Source organism: Gobius niger (genome assembly GCF_951799975.1).
Source record: "Gobius niger genome assembly, chromosome: 6".
Classification (NCBI taxonomy): Eukaryota; Metazoa; Chordata; class Actinopteri; order Gobiiformes; family Gobiidae; genus Gobius; species Gobius niger.
In genome coordinates this window covers 850,615-866,468 of record NC_136857.1, presented here as the reverse complement: position 1 = coordinate 866,468, position 15,854 = coordinate 850,615, and the positions used below count along the sequence as shown (strand labels likewise).

General features: G+C 40.4%; 1 protein-coding gene across 1 annotated transcript; it reads left to right on the top strand.

The window, feature by feature from the left end:
• Positions 1–252: 252 nt before the first annotated feature.
• On the top strand, positions 253–11,557 carry LOC306964278 (trypsin-3; the record flags this gene model as incomplete). Its single annotated transcript, XM_079558271.1, has 4 exons — positions 253–475; positions 6,666–6,807; positions 8,032–8,298; positions 11,393–11,557. Exons 1-4 carry the CDS (start codon positions 282–284, stop codon positions 11,555–11,557), a joined length of 768 nt encoding a protein of 255 aa, XP_079414397.1. The 5' UTR covers positions 253–281.
• Between the last annotated feature and the right edge of the window lie 4,297 nt (positions 11,558–15,854).

Sequence of the window (15,854 nt, the reverse complement as noted above, 5' to 3'; positions counted from 1 at the left end):
CCAGCCACGTACTTCTGATCAAGTGCTAAGATGTGCAGATGAGTCCCCTGGGCGCTGTATCGCCATCCCGCACCGCTCCCTACGGGGACATTACAGTTCACCGCCACCGTTATGTAAACACGCTCGGAAAGTGTGTTGATCCGCTCCTGTATTGTAGGTCAAAGCAAACATGCCAAACGTATCGAAAACGAATCTGAAGCGAACACTCCCTGGGTGAGGCGGCGTGCATGTGTGTCACAGAGCTATAGCATGTAAACAAATACTGCGGCGGCTGAGAAAGTATGTTAACGCAACTTATACCCTGTGTTGCAGGTACTGACCCAGATGGAGGTCGTGTCATTGGAGGATATGTCCCTGCTCCGTATACCAGTAACAAGTACTTAGTTTCTATACAGACGACGTCACGCCAGCACATCTGCGGGGGCTCGCTCATAACCACGTACTGGGTCCTCACAGCAGCGCACTGTAACATAGGGTAAGCAACGTTCACTGTCAAAAGGTTCTGCACCTGCCTTTTCTCTTGTGGTAGAGAAGAGAGTAAACTATCAAAGCTGTCCTGTGTTGTCTAGTCTGTGTTGTATTATTTCATTTTTTTTTTTCATTTTATTTATTTATTTCATTCAAAAGTGATGTTCACAATCACAATAAAACCGCCAACACAGTATGAATGAAACGGAGCAGAGGAGAAGAACAAGTCTTATAATATCTGCCCCTTTTGGTACTTCACACTTTACACTTCACATTGTCGTGGTATGTCTACATACATATATTTACAGTCTTATGTATATACATATGTATATTTACAGTATTAACAGATGTTTTTATATTCTATATTCAGTTTTTTCAATATATAAACTACAGAACCTTCGTATTCTTGAATGTTTACAAAAGGTCAAAAAGAAACAAACCGTCGTTTTCATGCTTGTTCAAATCAAATATCCCACATTATTCATGTCCAAATACTTCATACTGTTTTAACATTGTAGCTTTTATGTGTATTTTAAACTCCAGGAGAGTTTCTGACTGTTTCACTTCTTTCTGGAGTTTATTCCATAAACTGATTCCTGTCACTGTAACAGTTCGTTCCTTTGCTTTAGAATTGAACCTGGGTTTGTTAAAGACGTTCCTTTCAGATTATTCTGACTTTCTCTTTTCTCAAACATTTCTTGGATGTTCACTGGATATATTTTTCTATTTACTTTATACAAAACCTGGAGGATATTATAGTCGACTATATCCTCAAATTTTAGAAAATTACATTTAATAAAAAGTGGATTCGATGGATCTCTATATCTAACATCATGTATTGTTTTCAGAGCCCGTTTTTGTAGAATGAACAGCAGCTGTATATGCGTTTATAAACCATTTTGTGAACTGACCCTTCACAAAAACCTTGCCCCCTTCCCAAATATTAGCTAGCTCTGTCAGGAAGTGGAGGGTGAATTGCATGTTAGTGAAATAGATAACAAAGGGGACACTACAACTATCATGGCTGAAGCACTGGCCTTGTGTGAAATCGGGAAACAAAATCCTTGGAGCTGTCGTTAAAGGAACAGGCCACCGTTTTTCCACACTGAGATATGTTCTTACCTGAGCTGTGACGAGTTCTTTAGGACCTGTCTGATCTTCAGTCACGTAAACACAGCGCAGACGGCGTTAGCATTTAGCCTCTCCCTCTCTCCTCTATAGCTCCAAAACAGGTCAAGATAGAAGCTACCAAGCTCTTCCACGTTTTCCCTATTTAAATATGGTTACGTGAAGTGTTCCACTACAAAGTATAATTACACACAATTAAACAATGTGGATTTTCTAAGCGGATAAAAGGGGGAACTATATTGTAAGTAAATCCGGCCCTTCAGCACAGAACCTCTGGCCCTTAAGATGATTTTGAGAAACATTATCACACAAATCAGAGAGTACTTTTAACATTATTAGAGTTAAATGGGAGAAAAAAAAAGGTAGAAATACTGTCAGTCCACCCAATGAGGTCATATATTATGTACAACACTAGTGCATTGGAAAAAGAATAATGGTTTAAGGAAGAAATTACATGAATCTACTTGAAATAAGACATTAAATCTAAGGATTGAGTTGATTTGGTCTGGACTTAGATGAGATAAAACCTCTAGTCGTTGTTATTCTCTTAATTCAGATAATTTTGTGTCATTTGAAGTGAAAAACAACTGTCTGATTTGAAGTGGGTTTTATTCTTGGTCCATTGGCGCTACAGCATTGAGGGGGGACTATATTGTAAGGCGTAATAATACCAGGAGTAGTTTGGCATCCGCGCAGTAAAGTGAAGATTACACCGCGGATTTCGAACTATTGTTTAATTGTGTGTAATTATACTTTGTAGTGGAACACTTCACGTAACCATATTTAAATAGGGAAAACGTGGAAGAGCTTGGTAGCTTCTATCTTGACCTGTTTTGGAGCTATAGAGGAGAGAGGGAGAGGCTAAATGCTAACGCCGTCTGCGCTGTGTTTACGTGACTGAAGATCAGACAGGTCCTAAAGAACTCGTCACAGCTCAGGTAAGAACATATCTCAGTATGGAAAAACCGTGGCCTGTTCCTTTAAATGCTGCTGGTAATCGCGTGGACTAGTCGTGCTCTTGCTCCACTGGGTAAGTTCTCTTCTTATGTAAATCTATTGAAAAAACATGAGCGTCGCTGCTTGCTGAACCTACAGGATCCAAAGCAGCTCCTTGCTAATGGCTTCAGTGGCTCTGTCTCCCCCGCCGGAGCTGTGGTTCTTCTTCAGCGAGGCACAATTTTAGTCATGATTTACTAAACACTTTCTGAAGCATTTGAAGAGTAAACGGGTCAGGCGTTCCAGCAACAACAGCTCACGAAACTCTTGGCGGATGGTGAACGAGTCTCGCCTTGGCTTCAAAGTTCGAAGGCATTCCTCCTTTTTTTGGCGCCATTGCTTTCTATGGAAGGCAAATGTAATAGGTGATACCGGATGCTATTTGGTATGACTGGACTGCGACTGTTTTGGGGAGGGGGGTTTGCGAAAGGTCAACTGTGAACCCAGAAGTATTTGCTGGAAGTTGCTGTTGTCCCTGTAAAAAGTCTGGATTCCTAAACATTCATGCCATGATTTTCATTTCAGTTTGATCCTGTGCATTTACTGTCGTTCTATTGCTCTTAAGGCGAGACACTGCAGGTGAATAGGGAAAAAATGTATATTTACAGATATCAATTTGAAACTGTTGCTGTCGATCACTGGCATAAATGTGAGAAAAAATACATGGCAAGTTTTCTGTCATTTTATCTTTTCATATAAGAACAAGGTGTTTTATGCCTAAAAATGCCCCAAATTTCCCGTCTTTTCGGTGACGAAATAATGGACAGAGCTACATTCAAATGTATGGTTTCATTTTGTTGATAAATGAGTTGCCAAGACTTTTTCAGAGGGGATTTAGGATTTCTTGTTTAGTTTTAAAATAAGCTGTTTTTTAGTGGAAAAATGTGTAAAAATGTAATTTTCGCCTTATTTTTTGACATTCAAACCTCAATAAATGGGGCTTAAGGGATTAAATAATAAAAAATCCCTCTGAAAAAATCTTCCAAATCTTGTTCAGTCCAAGGCTGGAAAATGTGAAGTCTTTAGGTCCGACTGACGTGGACATAGTGTCGCCACAATGACAGAAACATGTGTTTGGAGAATAAGGCCCTTGAAATTGTGTTCTCCCATATAAGTCTATGGGGGAACATTGAATCAGCGCAATATTTAAACATGTTATTGTGAAGATTAGGCATATTTTCTGTTTCCGGGTGAAAGCTTATATGTTCAGAGACAGATTTGGCCCAAAACCTGAAAACTAAAAAAATTTAGTTTTGCCTGTAGTGTCTCCCCTTAAGTGAGAACCTGAACTTACTTACTTCGGTCACACTTTACATTACGGGCCGGTAAGTCCATGGTACTTACAGTGGTAATTACTAGTAATGACAGTGGTACTTATTGTGGCACTAAAAATGCTAATTACTAGTAATTGGGGTCAGGGTTAGGGAGTCACAGAGTTACCACTCTTAGTAAGAAGGTTGTACTTCTATTTACTACGGTACTTACTGGTAATTCAAGGATACTACAGCAGCAGTTCATAGTTAGTAAATGAGGTACTTCTCCAAATAGAATTAGGGAAAACAAGAAGCACAACCTTCATTACTAAGACTTACCACTGTTTCTAGAAGTACATACCTTGTAATTCTCACTATAGTATCCTTTAAGTACCACCATAAGTACCTAGAATTTCCACTGTAAATACCACCATTGGCACCACTGTAAGTACCACAATAAGTAACTAGAAGTACCACTATTATTACTAGTATTTACCACTGTAAGTACCACCATAAGTATCTAGAATTACCACTGTAAGTACCACCATAAGTATCTAGAATTACCACTGTAAGTACCAAGGACTTACCGGCCCATAATGTTAAGTGTTACCCTTACTTCTTCTTAAAGTTCCCACTTAACTGTGATTGGATGAATCCACCTGTCACTCACTTAGAGCATCCCAATACTCCCCAACAGGAGTGAGAGGTGGGAAAACATTTGAGACTTAAAACAGAGCTGCACTGAGTCATGATGGCGAGTCTGCGGTTTAAACAGTTTAAATCTGTTTCCCTTCCTCTGCCACGATGCAACAATGGGATTAAATGGATACAGGCCCTTCAAGAGTCGTCTAAAGAGGGAGGACAAAAGAAGCCACCGAAGACGCCTGGACCATAGCTTTAGATCAGGGGTGCCCAAAGTGGGGCCCGCGGGCCAAATTTGGCCCATCGAAACAATTCTGTTGGCCCGCCAGAGAGTGACCTACTTTTGCGCTGCATCTGGTTAACTCTCTTCCATTCATTCTCAATGGTAAATTTGGATGCAGTACACTTTTTGACCACCAGCGTCAAATTGGGGGCGCTGTTTCACTCCTTTCGCAAAGTTAAGGAAACTGTTGTGGTGTCTTGGTGTTTATCAATGCGTTGTAGCATCAACTTTCACAGTTTTCCAACTTTTATTGCAAAGGTCGTTACATCGACAACAGTATATGTTAAAAATTGACTTATGAAAGAATTGATGCTGAACTGACACTTTCAAAATAATCTAATGTGTCATTTTCTTTGAGTTAACGAATGAGGTGCTGTAGGTGCTGTAGATACAGGTTTTTTGTTTTTTTTGCACTAAATTGCTACAATGGTTGATTTTCTTTTACTAACATTATGCTTTTGCCATTGTTACCATTTGTTTTGATACAGCATGTTATTTGCATAGATTGAATCAAATGCAAATGTCGGCTATCGAAAAAATAAAAAGTAAATAAATAATAATAAAGTAACTTTATAATTTGCAGTTATATGTGTTTTTCGTGCTTGTCATCGAGGTGTTTGGCCCGCGACTCACAGGCACTTTTTCATTTTGGCCCTCGGAGACAAAAAGTTTGGGCGCCCCTGCTTTAGATCCACTGACTTATAGACGTGAGAACGTTATTGGCGTCGTGCGGTTGGCCTCAGTGCCCCCAATCTGACTCCGCTTTTTGTACAAACGTAAACACAATCTGTGCAAGAGATCCGCCATTCCCGAGCCACATCGTCGTCAATTTCCCAGATATCGACACATAATAAAGATACGATTACACGCAACAATGGGAAAACGTGAAACTGATGCTGAGAGAGTCACATCTGCCAAACAATGAGGCTGATGAGGAGGGCGAGGAAGATTCAAATCTCAAGGGTGAGGCCCATATATCAAAGTCCAATCAGACCAACGCTGCAGCTCTCCTAGTCGCCACAGCGGACCCTCTTTCATCGTGTCTTTTGGGCAAATTTAGTTTTACCCATTGGGACGTTTGCCCTCAGCTGGCAAGGCAAGTTTATTTAAAGATCTCCATTCATACACCCATGTTATAATACAATTAAAGCCCTGCGTCTGATTCAGTGCAGATAACACCCAGATTGTGTTTCCCAGAGATTGAAAGAGTGGATCTCCCTCCTTCATTAAAGATGTGAGAGGTGTTACCTGACCCCGCTGTGACCTTAGCCCTGACCTCGAGCAGCAAACCTGACCAATGCCATCCATAATTCAGAGACCAGTGCCCTGTGCACACTCATCTTATGTCACAGTTATGTGGGTGAATCTTGGCATGGAACACCCAAAACCAGCACGATTATTCAACTGTAACTTCACACTGAGAACGGTCCTTCCAGGAACAAGTCCACCCGTTTCCATCAAGTGGATGATCCATTGTTAAAGCAGACCTTAGGTTACCAGAGAGGAAAGATACATTGCTATTAAGTGAAAATGTCTACAGTATAATGTTGAATGTAGAGAGCAAAATAAACTACACTGAGTCCTGTTATGAATGATATATTTTGGATTATAGAGCTATTTTATAAAACAGCTACAAACATGCTCTAAACTGCACTTGTCTGCTCGCAATTGCTCCTGGTGTAAAACTAGCACTAATGACAAAATACTATTTTTTCAAAACAACTCTATTCCATTGCTGATACTAGGACCTGAACAGTATTTTCTATAGCAAATACTTCAGCAAGTACTTTCACTTAAGCAAAAATGTTACAGAGCAGCTGGATTGTTCTGTTCTGTCGCATACGGACATAGATCTGTAGGCACTAGACATGTCCCTCTTTGTGGTGCTTTTCCAGGAAAGAAGAGATGCTTGTGGTGGCTGGAGACTTCACACTGAACATGTATGAAGGCACGGAGCAGGAGTTCTTTCCCCAGTTTGTGATTCCTCATCCTGGCCACAGCAGTTCCACCAAGATCCATGACATTATGCTCATAAAGGTATTTCACATTTGTACATGAAGCCATGTTTTTATTTGCCTGAGGAAGCAATTTAAATCAACCTTCTAAAAATATTTGATGGTGTTCGGGAACGTCTTTATTAGACTTTCAGCCTCATCCTCCAGTCGATGTGCGATGTCCCCTTAGCTCTTTCTACATGAAACCAGTCCCAGGTTACCTAAGGCAGACAGACAAAGAGGCCTCTCCTCCTGAAAGAGATCTGTTCATGTGAACGAGCTGGTGACATGAATGTTACATCATTTCCAAAGTTACGGAGGTTTCCATTCCCTCCTCAAGTTGTACCTGTTATGTCCTTGGGCAAGACACATAACTCTGCCTGTATGAACAGTCTCAGAGGGACAGTAGCGGTGGTGGTCAAACAGCCCTCAGGCAGCTGTGGCTACAGTTTCTGACCAGATGCTGGTCAGTGTCAACAGTGTGACTGAAGAGGGAACAAAAAGTATTTTCATTTTGAAAAGCCTCCAGCCACAGTTAGGTTGTGCATGAGGCTTCTTTACTTCTGTCTTGGAAAAACTGCTAATGCTGACATTGCTTGGAGCTGTAACTTGTTTCACTTTAAAGGAACAGGCCACCGTTTTTACAGACTGAGATATGTTCTTAGCTCACTTTAGCCGAGTTAATATATCCCCGTCTGGTCTTTGTCCGTGCGCTCACACATACGCAGCCTCTCCCACATGTCACATAGCTCCGAAAAAGCTCACGATAGAAGCTACCAAGCTCTTCCACGTGTTCCCTATTTAAATAAAGTTACGTGAAGTGTTTTCATGCGAAGTATATTTACCCAGAAATGTAGCATGTCTTTATTTATAAACTTTATTTAAATAGGGAACACGTGGAAGAGCTTGGTAGCTTCTATCGTGAGCTTTTTTGGAGCTATGTGACATGTGGGAGAGGCTGCGTATGTGTGAGCGCACGGACAAAGACCAGACGGGGATATATTAACTCGACTAAAGTGAGGTAAGAGCATATCTCAGTGTGTAAAAACGGTGGCCTATTCCTTTAACTACACACAGTTTTGAAGGTCTGGCAATGATATAAACAATAGCCTAGTAGTGAAGGGCTGCAAGCTGTGACACAGTTACTGGACACTGTGTCTTTGAATCATGAGTTGTGCTTGGACAGTGTCTCGCCCCCCCCCTGTATGTGTCCTGCCTGTGGGTCACAATGAAAGTGTCAAATGAGTTTTACTGGTGTCCTTCTCAGCTCCAGGTGCCGGTGTATCTGAACGACTACATTTCGATCATCATCATGCCGCGGCAGGATGCCGAGAAAGACGTGGGGACCATGTGCCGCGTGACGGGATGGGGCCACACAGATCCAACCAGGAACTCTGCCCCTGTCGTCCCACACACCGTCAAACTGCCCATCTTCTCCACGGAAATGTGCAACAGCAGCAGCTCTTACAACGGGGCCATCACGGACCACATGATGTGCGCCGGCTACATCGGAGGAGGAAAAGACTCCTGTCAGGTCAGTATCTGGACACTTGTTATGTTCTCGGCCTCTCATTGTTTGAGTCGCAGACAAAAGCTCTGCAAAAGCAAATATTCAAAAAACAATTATGGGAAAAATCATCAATCAAAGTCACGCTGATGGGCAAAGGCAGTGATGTCCTTGCAGAACCTCGAGGAACTTAACAATCCCTTTGGCTTTGGGAGAGACTATTCCTCTATAGAGCAGGTCTTCTCTATGGCAAATACTTTTATAACCTTATATACACTGTTATCTTTCTTTTAGACTCGTAATACAATTTTCTTTACAAAAAGTCTATGGGAAAAATGACAGGGTCAATTCAGAACTTCCAGAAGCAGAGCAGGAGACAGAGTGGGTCTGTCCTGCTGTAGATAAAGACATGAGCCGTGGAGCGAGTTTCTTTACTGCGAGATCACTCCTGCTGAATTCATCCATCAGTGATCCTGAGACACAATTCTTTGTGTGAACCCCAATTTAAGTTGTTTTTATCTTTATCTCCTAGGTTTACTGTTATTAGGAGATTGACTGAACAGAGCTCCATAAACTGAGTGCTGGGCCTTTAACTAACGGCATTTTGCCTGTTGTTAATCTCCAATAGTTTGCAGATTTTCTCTGGTGATTATGAATGGAGCTGAGTAATGAACCTCGTCACTGACATTAATCAGGTTTAGCTCTATTAGGTACTTTCATTTTTGTCTTCAAATCTTAATTAGCTTCTTCTTTTGTTGTTGTAAAGCTAATACAGTCGGGCCTAACCTGATGATTAATGTATCAATAACCCGGCACCTGACCCGCTCGGTTCATTTGTCCAGAGACCAAACAGAGTCAGCAGAGGTTCATAAATCACGACGGTGCAATCCCACACCGCAGGGCTTCATTTGGTAAATCTGCCGTCGCGCACAAAGGTCTGAAGCTGTGGAATCATTACTCACAGAACTGAAGAGCATATCTGTGTTTCCAACGCACTTCTAGGGTAAAGCCTCGGCTGTAAACAAACCAAAGCTGTGCACATTTGTAAAGAAAGTCTGTGTGAGCGAAGGTGTTGGTGACTGCGCTGTGTGACTGAAAAGACTTTATATACATTTTTGTATCGCTGTACTGCATTACGTACTATTGTAAACTGTGTGGAAAGGCCCACATAGGCACAGGGTTAGTGCTAGATCGTCTGCTCCGGAGGGACGGTCTGCTGTGAGTTTGTATATGAGTTGGTTTGTCTAAAAATACAAATAATCCTAATCCTTAAAGTTAACCCCTTAACTCCCGCCTGAACCGAGCACATTTTCTCCAGTTTGGCTTTACCCCAATCCAAAAGCTTCTGGAAAAAAGCTGTGAAAATAGCAATAAAACAACGATGGAAATGTGACAAAAAAGTGAGAAAACATTGACAAAAAAGGGACGAAAAAATGGCAAAAATGTCACAAAAATGTCACAAGAAATTGACAAAAAAATTGACAAAAAAATGTCAAAAATGTGACAGAAATGTTAGAAAAAAATTACGAAACAATGACAAAAATGTGACAAAAAATGACAAAAAATTTTACAAAAATGTGACCAAAAAAATGATTAAAGATTGACGAAAAAATTTGCCGAAAAAATGACAAAAATGTGATAAAAAATTACAAAAAAAACACCCAACAAATAAAATGTTTGCATTGTCCCTGATAGATAAATAAATACATATACAAATACATAAATGAATAAATTATCAATATTGAGATGTTTTTGGACTGTTTTTGGGGATTAGTGTCCTCGTCTCACAGCAGGGTATTGGGTCTGTGTCAGCGTATGCAGGGCGGGACTGGGACTGAAAAACAGCCTGGACTCTGGTCAGCCTGGTCCAAACTAGCGTAAATGTGACACTTCCACAAAGACATATGTGAAACTCTTACCACTCGCCATCACCGAGAGCATTTTCTCCAGCTTTACCCAAATCTAAAGGCTTCTTGACTGGAGAGCAACACTGAAACGCCTCATTTGAAAGATAAAATCTAGAAAAGTGACGGCAACATTTTTGTCACGTTGTCGCTGCATTTTTGTCATGTTTTAGTTGCTTTTTGCTGCTTTTTCATCACTTTTTTGTGGCTTTTCCGTCACTTTTTCGTTGTGTTTTCGTCTCGTATTTTTCGTTTCATTGCTTTGTCGTCATTTTTTCGTCACATTTTGTTGTGTTTTTGTTGCTTTTCCAGCACATTTTTGTTTTTTTCTTATATGCTTTTAGATTTGGGTAAAGCTCGGTTTCGCCCAGGATAAGGGTGAGGTAAAGTGAGAGGCGGGACCGGTGGCCCTGGAGCCAGTGGCCCTTCTGTGCTCTTCCAGGATGGACATATGGCCAGTCTGCCCCTGAGCCTATGTTTCCGCCAGTTTGCCACCAAAAACATGTACAAAAGGTCCCCCTCTCGGGCGGAGGTTTTAGAAAACTCATTGGGCGAATCCTGATCAATTCAGGAAAATAAATTCTATTTTTACATAAAACTACAGAGAAGTAATGAACTAGTGTTGACATGAATCTAATGGGCGACTTTTGTGAGACCAGTTTGTATGATGTGTATGTCGATAATATCGCGATAAACAATATTATCGACTCTACTGTTCTACTCTTTATTCTAGAAGAGCTTAATCTGTGACACTTTACACTCCCTTGATACATTGTACCTCATTAAAGTGATCGTCTGGAAGTCTAAATGCATTACAAATGCTATAAAAAGTGCAAAATCTACCACCTCGTCTTCCATTTTGATATAAAGTAAGTCATAGATATATTTTATTTTTTAGTAAAGTCCCTCCTTCCCGGATCGCAGACACTAATCTGAGTCTGGTATCCTCCCGTGTTGACCAATGAGACAGCCTGTCAGGGCCAATCAGGAGAGAGGGGGGAGGAGCTTGATCGTTTACTCTTTAAAAATCTGTTCCTGCTCCTCTTTTTGCAAACAGAGAAGGTCAAAGAGGGGAGGAAATTGATTGTTACTTTCGCACGGGTTCCTCCTCCCCCTCCTCCTCCCCCTCCTCCTCCTCCTCCTCCTCCTCCTCCTCCTCCTCCTCCTCCTCCTCCTCCTCCTCCTCCTCCTTGTAACCGTACACGTGTGTGTTCCAGGGGGACTCGGGGGGTCCGCTGGTGTGCGACGGCCTGCTGTACGGCATCGTGTCCTGGGGCAGCGGCTGTGCGGAGCCTCAGTATCCCGGCGTCTACACGGTGGTGTCCAAGTATCGCCAGTGGATCGACAACACCATCAACAGCTTTCACAGGAGGTGTGAATAACTTTAGGATCCGACAGACACAAACTTAATATATCCTTATCCTCGCCCTGTTCTCTGTGCACATTCATGTCATGTCAGTGTGTTGTGTTTTCAAGCATCAGCTCTGGGGTTCATCTGTTTAGAGCATTTCCATAACCAGCAATAACAACACTGACCTTTTCATAACTTAAAAAACTAGGTGCCATGAAACTGTGTGCTAGTAAGTGTTGTTGAAATGCTGTAAGCAAATACACATGTTAATAGGTAGGAGAATGGTATAACTTATTCCTATATGCAACATTACTCTCTATAACATATATACCTATAACATATTACCATAGTGTTGGATAGAGGTGTGTTAGTTGACCTGTATTAAGTGGTTATGGGAGCCTAAGAAATATTATACAGCAAATTGCACAAATGTTTTAAATCTGTCTTATATAATCACTTTAAAACAACTACCGTAAATTCCGGACTGTGAGAAGAACTTCCATCATATTAGTCTTTAAAAGTGTTCAGTGGAGACAGAGCTCGACCCTCCATTATGTTTCAGTGGTGAGAGAATCAAACACATTTACAGGAGCTCGTCATGTAATTGTATCATGAAGAAGCAAATTCACTTCTGTTTTTCAACTTAATGGGAGACACTACAGGCAAAACTCAATTTTTTAGTTTTCAGGTTTTGGGCCAAATCTGTCTCTGAACATATAAGCTTTCACCCGGAAACAGAAAATATGCCAAATCTTCACAATAACATGTTTAAATATTGCGCTGATTCAATGTTCCCCCATAGACTTATATGGGAGAACACAATTTCAAGGGCCTTTTTCTCCAAACACATGTTTCTGTCATTGTGGCGACACTATGTCCACGTCAGTCGGACCGAAAGACGTCACATTTTACAGCCTTGGACTGAACGATATTTGGAAGATTTTTTCAGAGGGATTTTTTATTATTTAATCCTTTAAGCCCCATTTATTGAGTTTTGAATGTCAAAAAATAAGGCGAAAATTTAATTTTTACAACATTTTTACACTAAAAAACAGCTTATTTTAAAGCCCATAGTTTAACATTGAGGTGGATCAACTGACGGTAACTATGGTAACTGTGGTAACTGACAAAATGCATATTTTTATGTCTTTGTTTTTTGGCTCATATCTCAGTCATTACTGGAGGAATCCACATGAAACAAAAACCGTCACAAAGTTCATCGTCTCCTCTGTCGGCTCATATGAACTAATGTACAATAATTATCTCTAAAAAATGTCAAAAAGTGGTGACAATATGCGAAAACATGAGCGTGATGTTGTCCAATAGAAAGGACTTTCAGACATAAAGATAGTCTCACAGGTTTGTGAATCCAATCACGATCAGACACTGAAGAGGAAAAACATTTGTCAGTTTTCGTTTTTGAGATTTCTTCCAAAAACTGCATTTCTCCCATAGAGTTGCATTGGCCCCGCCCTCCATCTGACATTATGACATCATCACATTATAAATCGTGAACGCCGCCTATAAAATGAAACCATACATTTGAATGTAGCTCTGTCCATTATTCAGATTTCGTCGCCGAAAATATGTGAAATTTGGGGCATTTTTAGGCATAAAACACCTTGTTCTTATATGAAAAGATAAAATGACAGAAAACTTGCCATGTATTATTTCTCACATTTATGCCAGTGTCGACAGCAAAAGCTTCAAATTGATATCTGTAAATATACATGTTTTCCCTGTTCACCTGCAGCGTCTCGCCTTAAACTGTGAAACTCATATATGATCGACTCATTACATGTAAAGTGACAAGCTTTGATTTGTTAACATTTTGATTATTATGGCTCAGCTTGTAAATCAATCATAGAATTTGGATTTTTTTGAAAATGGACACACTACAAAAAGTTAATATCAAGCTTTGGCTTAAATGACTTGAATTGAGGAAATGTTTCTTGTTTTGAGCGGTTTTCACTCATTTAGACACTTTTCCTGATCGGACCGAGTTTGCTTTGCTTGTTTGAGGACATTTCAGACCAGTTCTAGGGTAAATCTCACTTGAAATAAGAAAGTCAAATTGCCAATGAGATAAGACCAATTTTCTTTCCCCATTGGCAAAGAAAATGACCTGAAATAAGGACGAAACGTATCGAAACGAGTCAGAAACATCTCAGAACAAGTGAAATAATCCAGGACAAATGCCCAACAACTTCTTAACTAGTCAAAACAACAAAAAATTGGATTATTGTGCTCAGATTGAGATGTTTATACTGATCTAGTTAATTACTTTTTGCAGTGCAGTTAGCCATAATCATCAAAATTATGACACACAAAGGCTTGACATTTGTCACTTTGCATGTAATGAGTCTATATCATATATTATCCATCCATCCATTTTCTTCCACTTTTCCGTCGCCGGGTCGTGGGTCACATGGCACCAGCCCCTCTGGCTCCTCCTGCAGGTGGGGGGTCCACAGGAGGACGGCCTCATGGTTCTAACCCTAACCCTTTCATAAGTCTGGGAGACCCTACCAGGGGCGAAGATACAGAGGATCATTCAGCTACTGCTAAATATTTAGTCTTAATTTTAGTCAAAGTGATATTTTTGTGACTAAAATTGGACTAAAACTAAATGAAAAGTTTCTCATGAGACTAAAACTGTGACTAAAATGTCCAGATATTTGAGTCGACTAAAATCAGACTAAATAAAAATGAAAAGGAGAGACTGAAATCATCCAAACTTGTATTGAGCGTCTGAAAGAGCCTCAGATCATGTTTAAAGGATCAGCTCTGAGCTTTGTTCATGTGGAGCAGAAACATGAAGCAGAGGAACAACATTAAATATGATTATAATTAATATTATAAATGCAAAGTCCAATAAATTCGGCTTAAATTCAGTCGACATTCAATCGTCATTTAGGTTAAATAACTAAGACTAAAACTAAAGTAAAATATGTTGTCAAAATTAACACTGAGCTGCTCAAACCCCTCCACCACGTGAAGCTGGTGGTTCCATATATTAGTTTCTCATTTTAAGTTGAATTACAGAAATGTTATTATATGACGAGCACCTGTATTTTGCCCACGTTAGCGATAGAGCGGGGGGGCGTCCTGCTACCCTGCCCCGGTATGAGGTGAAAGGAGGAGGAACTGAGACAGCAATAGAGCGACACATGACACAATATTCAGTAAGACTATGACCAGACAAATCTATAAATCAGGCGCACAGTTGTGTAACCCGCAAGGTTCAATTGTGGGAAAGTAGCGGCTTATAGTCCGGAAATTACGGTACTGTAGCTCCATAAACATGTGTAACAGGGCTTGACATTAACTCTGGCTGACGGGCCTGATGCTTTGGACATTAACGGGCCAGTTTTCACTATATTGTTTATGATTATCTTAATAGTGACTCGATACAGGTTTCAGTTTTCTTACTGCCGCCTGATGGGAAGGGAACATTTTAAAACAATGTAATGAAAAAGCAGGATCAAGTAAATTGTATTGTTAGGAACTTTCCCAACACATTCCAAACTTCCACAATCTTCACAGCGATTCGTTTATTCACAGCTTGCAGGGTCACTCTGTTTACAATGTACAACAGGAGGAATAAACTTGTTCCACTGATGTAACAAGTGGATTTCTCTGTTGTGAGATCAAGATGTCTTATCTTAAAAGAAGAAAAGGGCCTTTAATGTAGCTCGTCCCGAACAGAAGGCCGTCCTGCAGATGCTAAAGCCAGTCATTGAAAGGGATTCCGTAGATTTGATTCCCATTAAAGTCTCATCACTAGAATTACCAGAAAAAAGTCGGTCACTACACTGGAAAAAATGAAATCTTATCTTAGACAAAAATGACTTAAAAGTGCTTGAAATAAGACTTTTAATGCTGCTTTTGATACGGTTTTGACAACGGAACTAGACAGATTTTTCTTGTCTTTAACCATTTTGTCTCATTTCAGGGTTTTTTTTTGGTCTTATTTTAAGCGTTCAAGTTAATTTGTCTTATTTTGAGCAGATTAATGCTTGTTCCATTGGCTTATCTTACTTCAAGACGAGTCGAAACCAAAATCAGCATCAAAAGTCTTATTTCAAGCACAAATCAAGCTATTTTTCTAAGATAAGATGGCATTTTTTCCAGTGTATGGAATAAAACATAATACTTACACAATATATGGTAATATATTAGTCAGTGTTAAGTAAGTCAAATTACAAGGTCCATTTAACCCTTGTGTTGCCTTCGCGGGTCATTTTGACCCGCTGTCATGTTCCGGGCATTTGGATGCAAGGTGACACAAGGGGGCGCCCTTCCAACCTTCTCAGTGTAAACGTGAG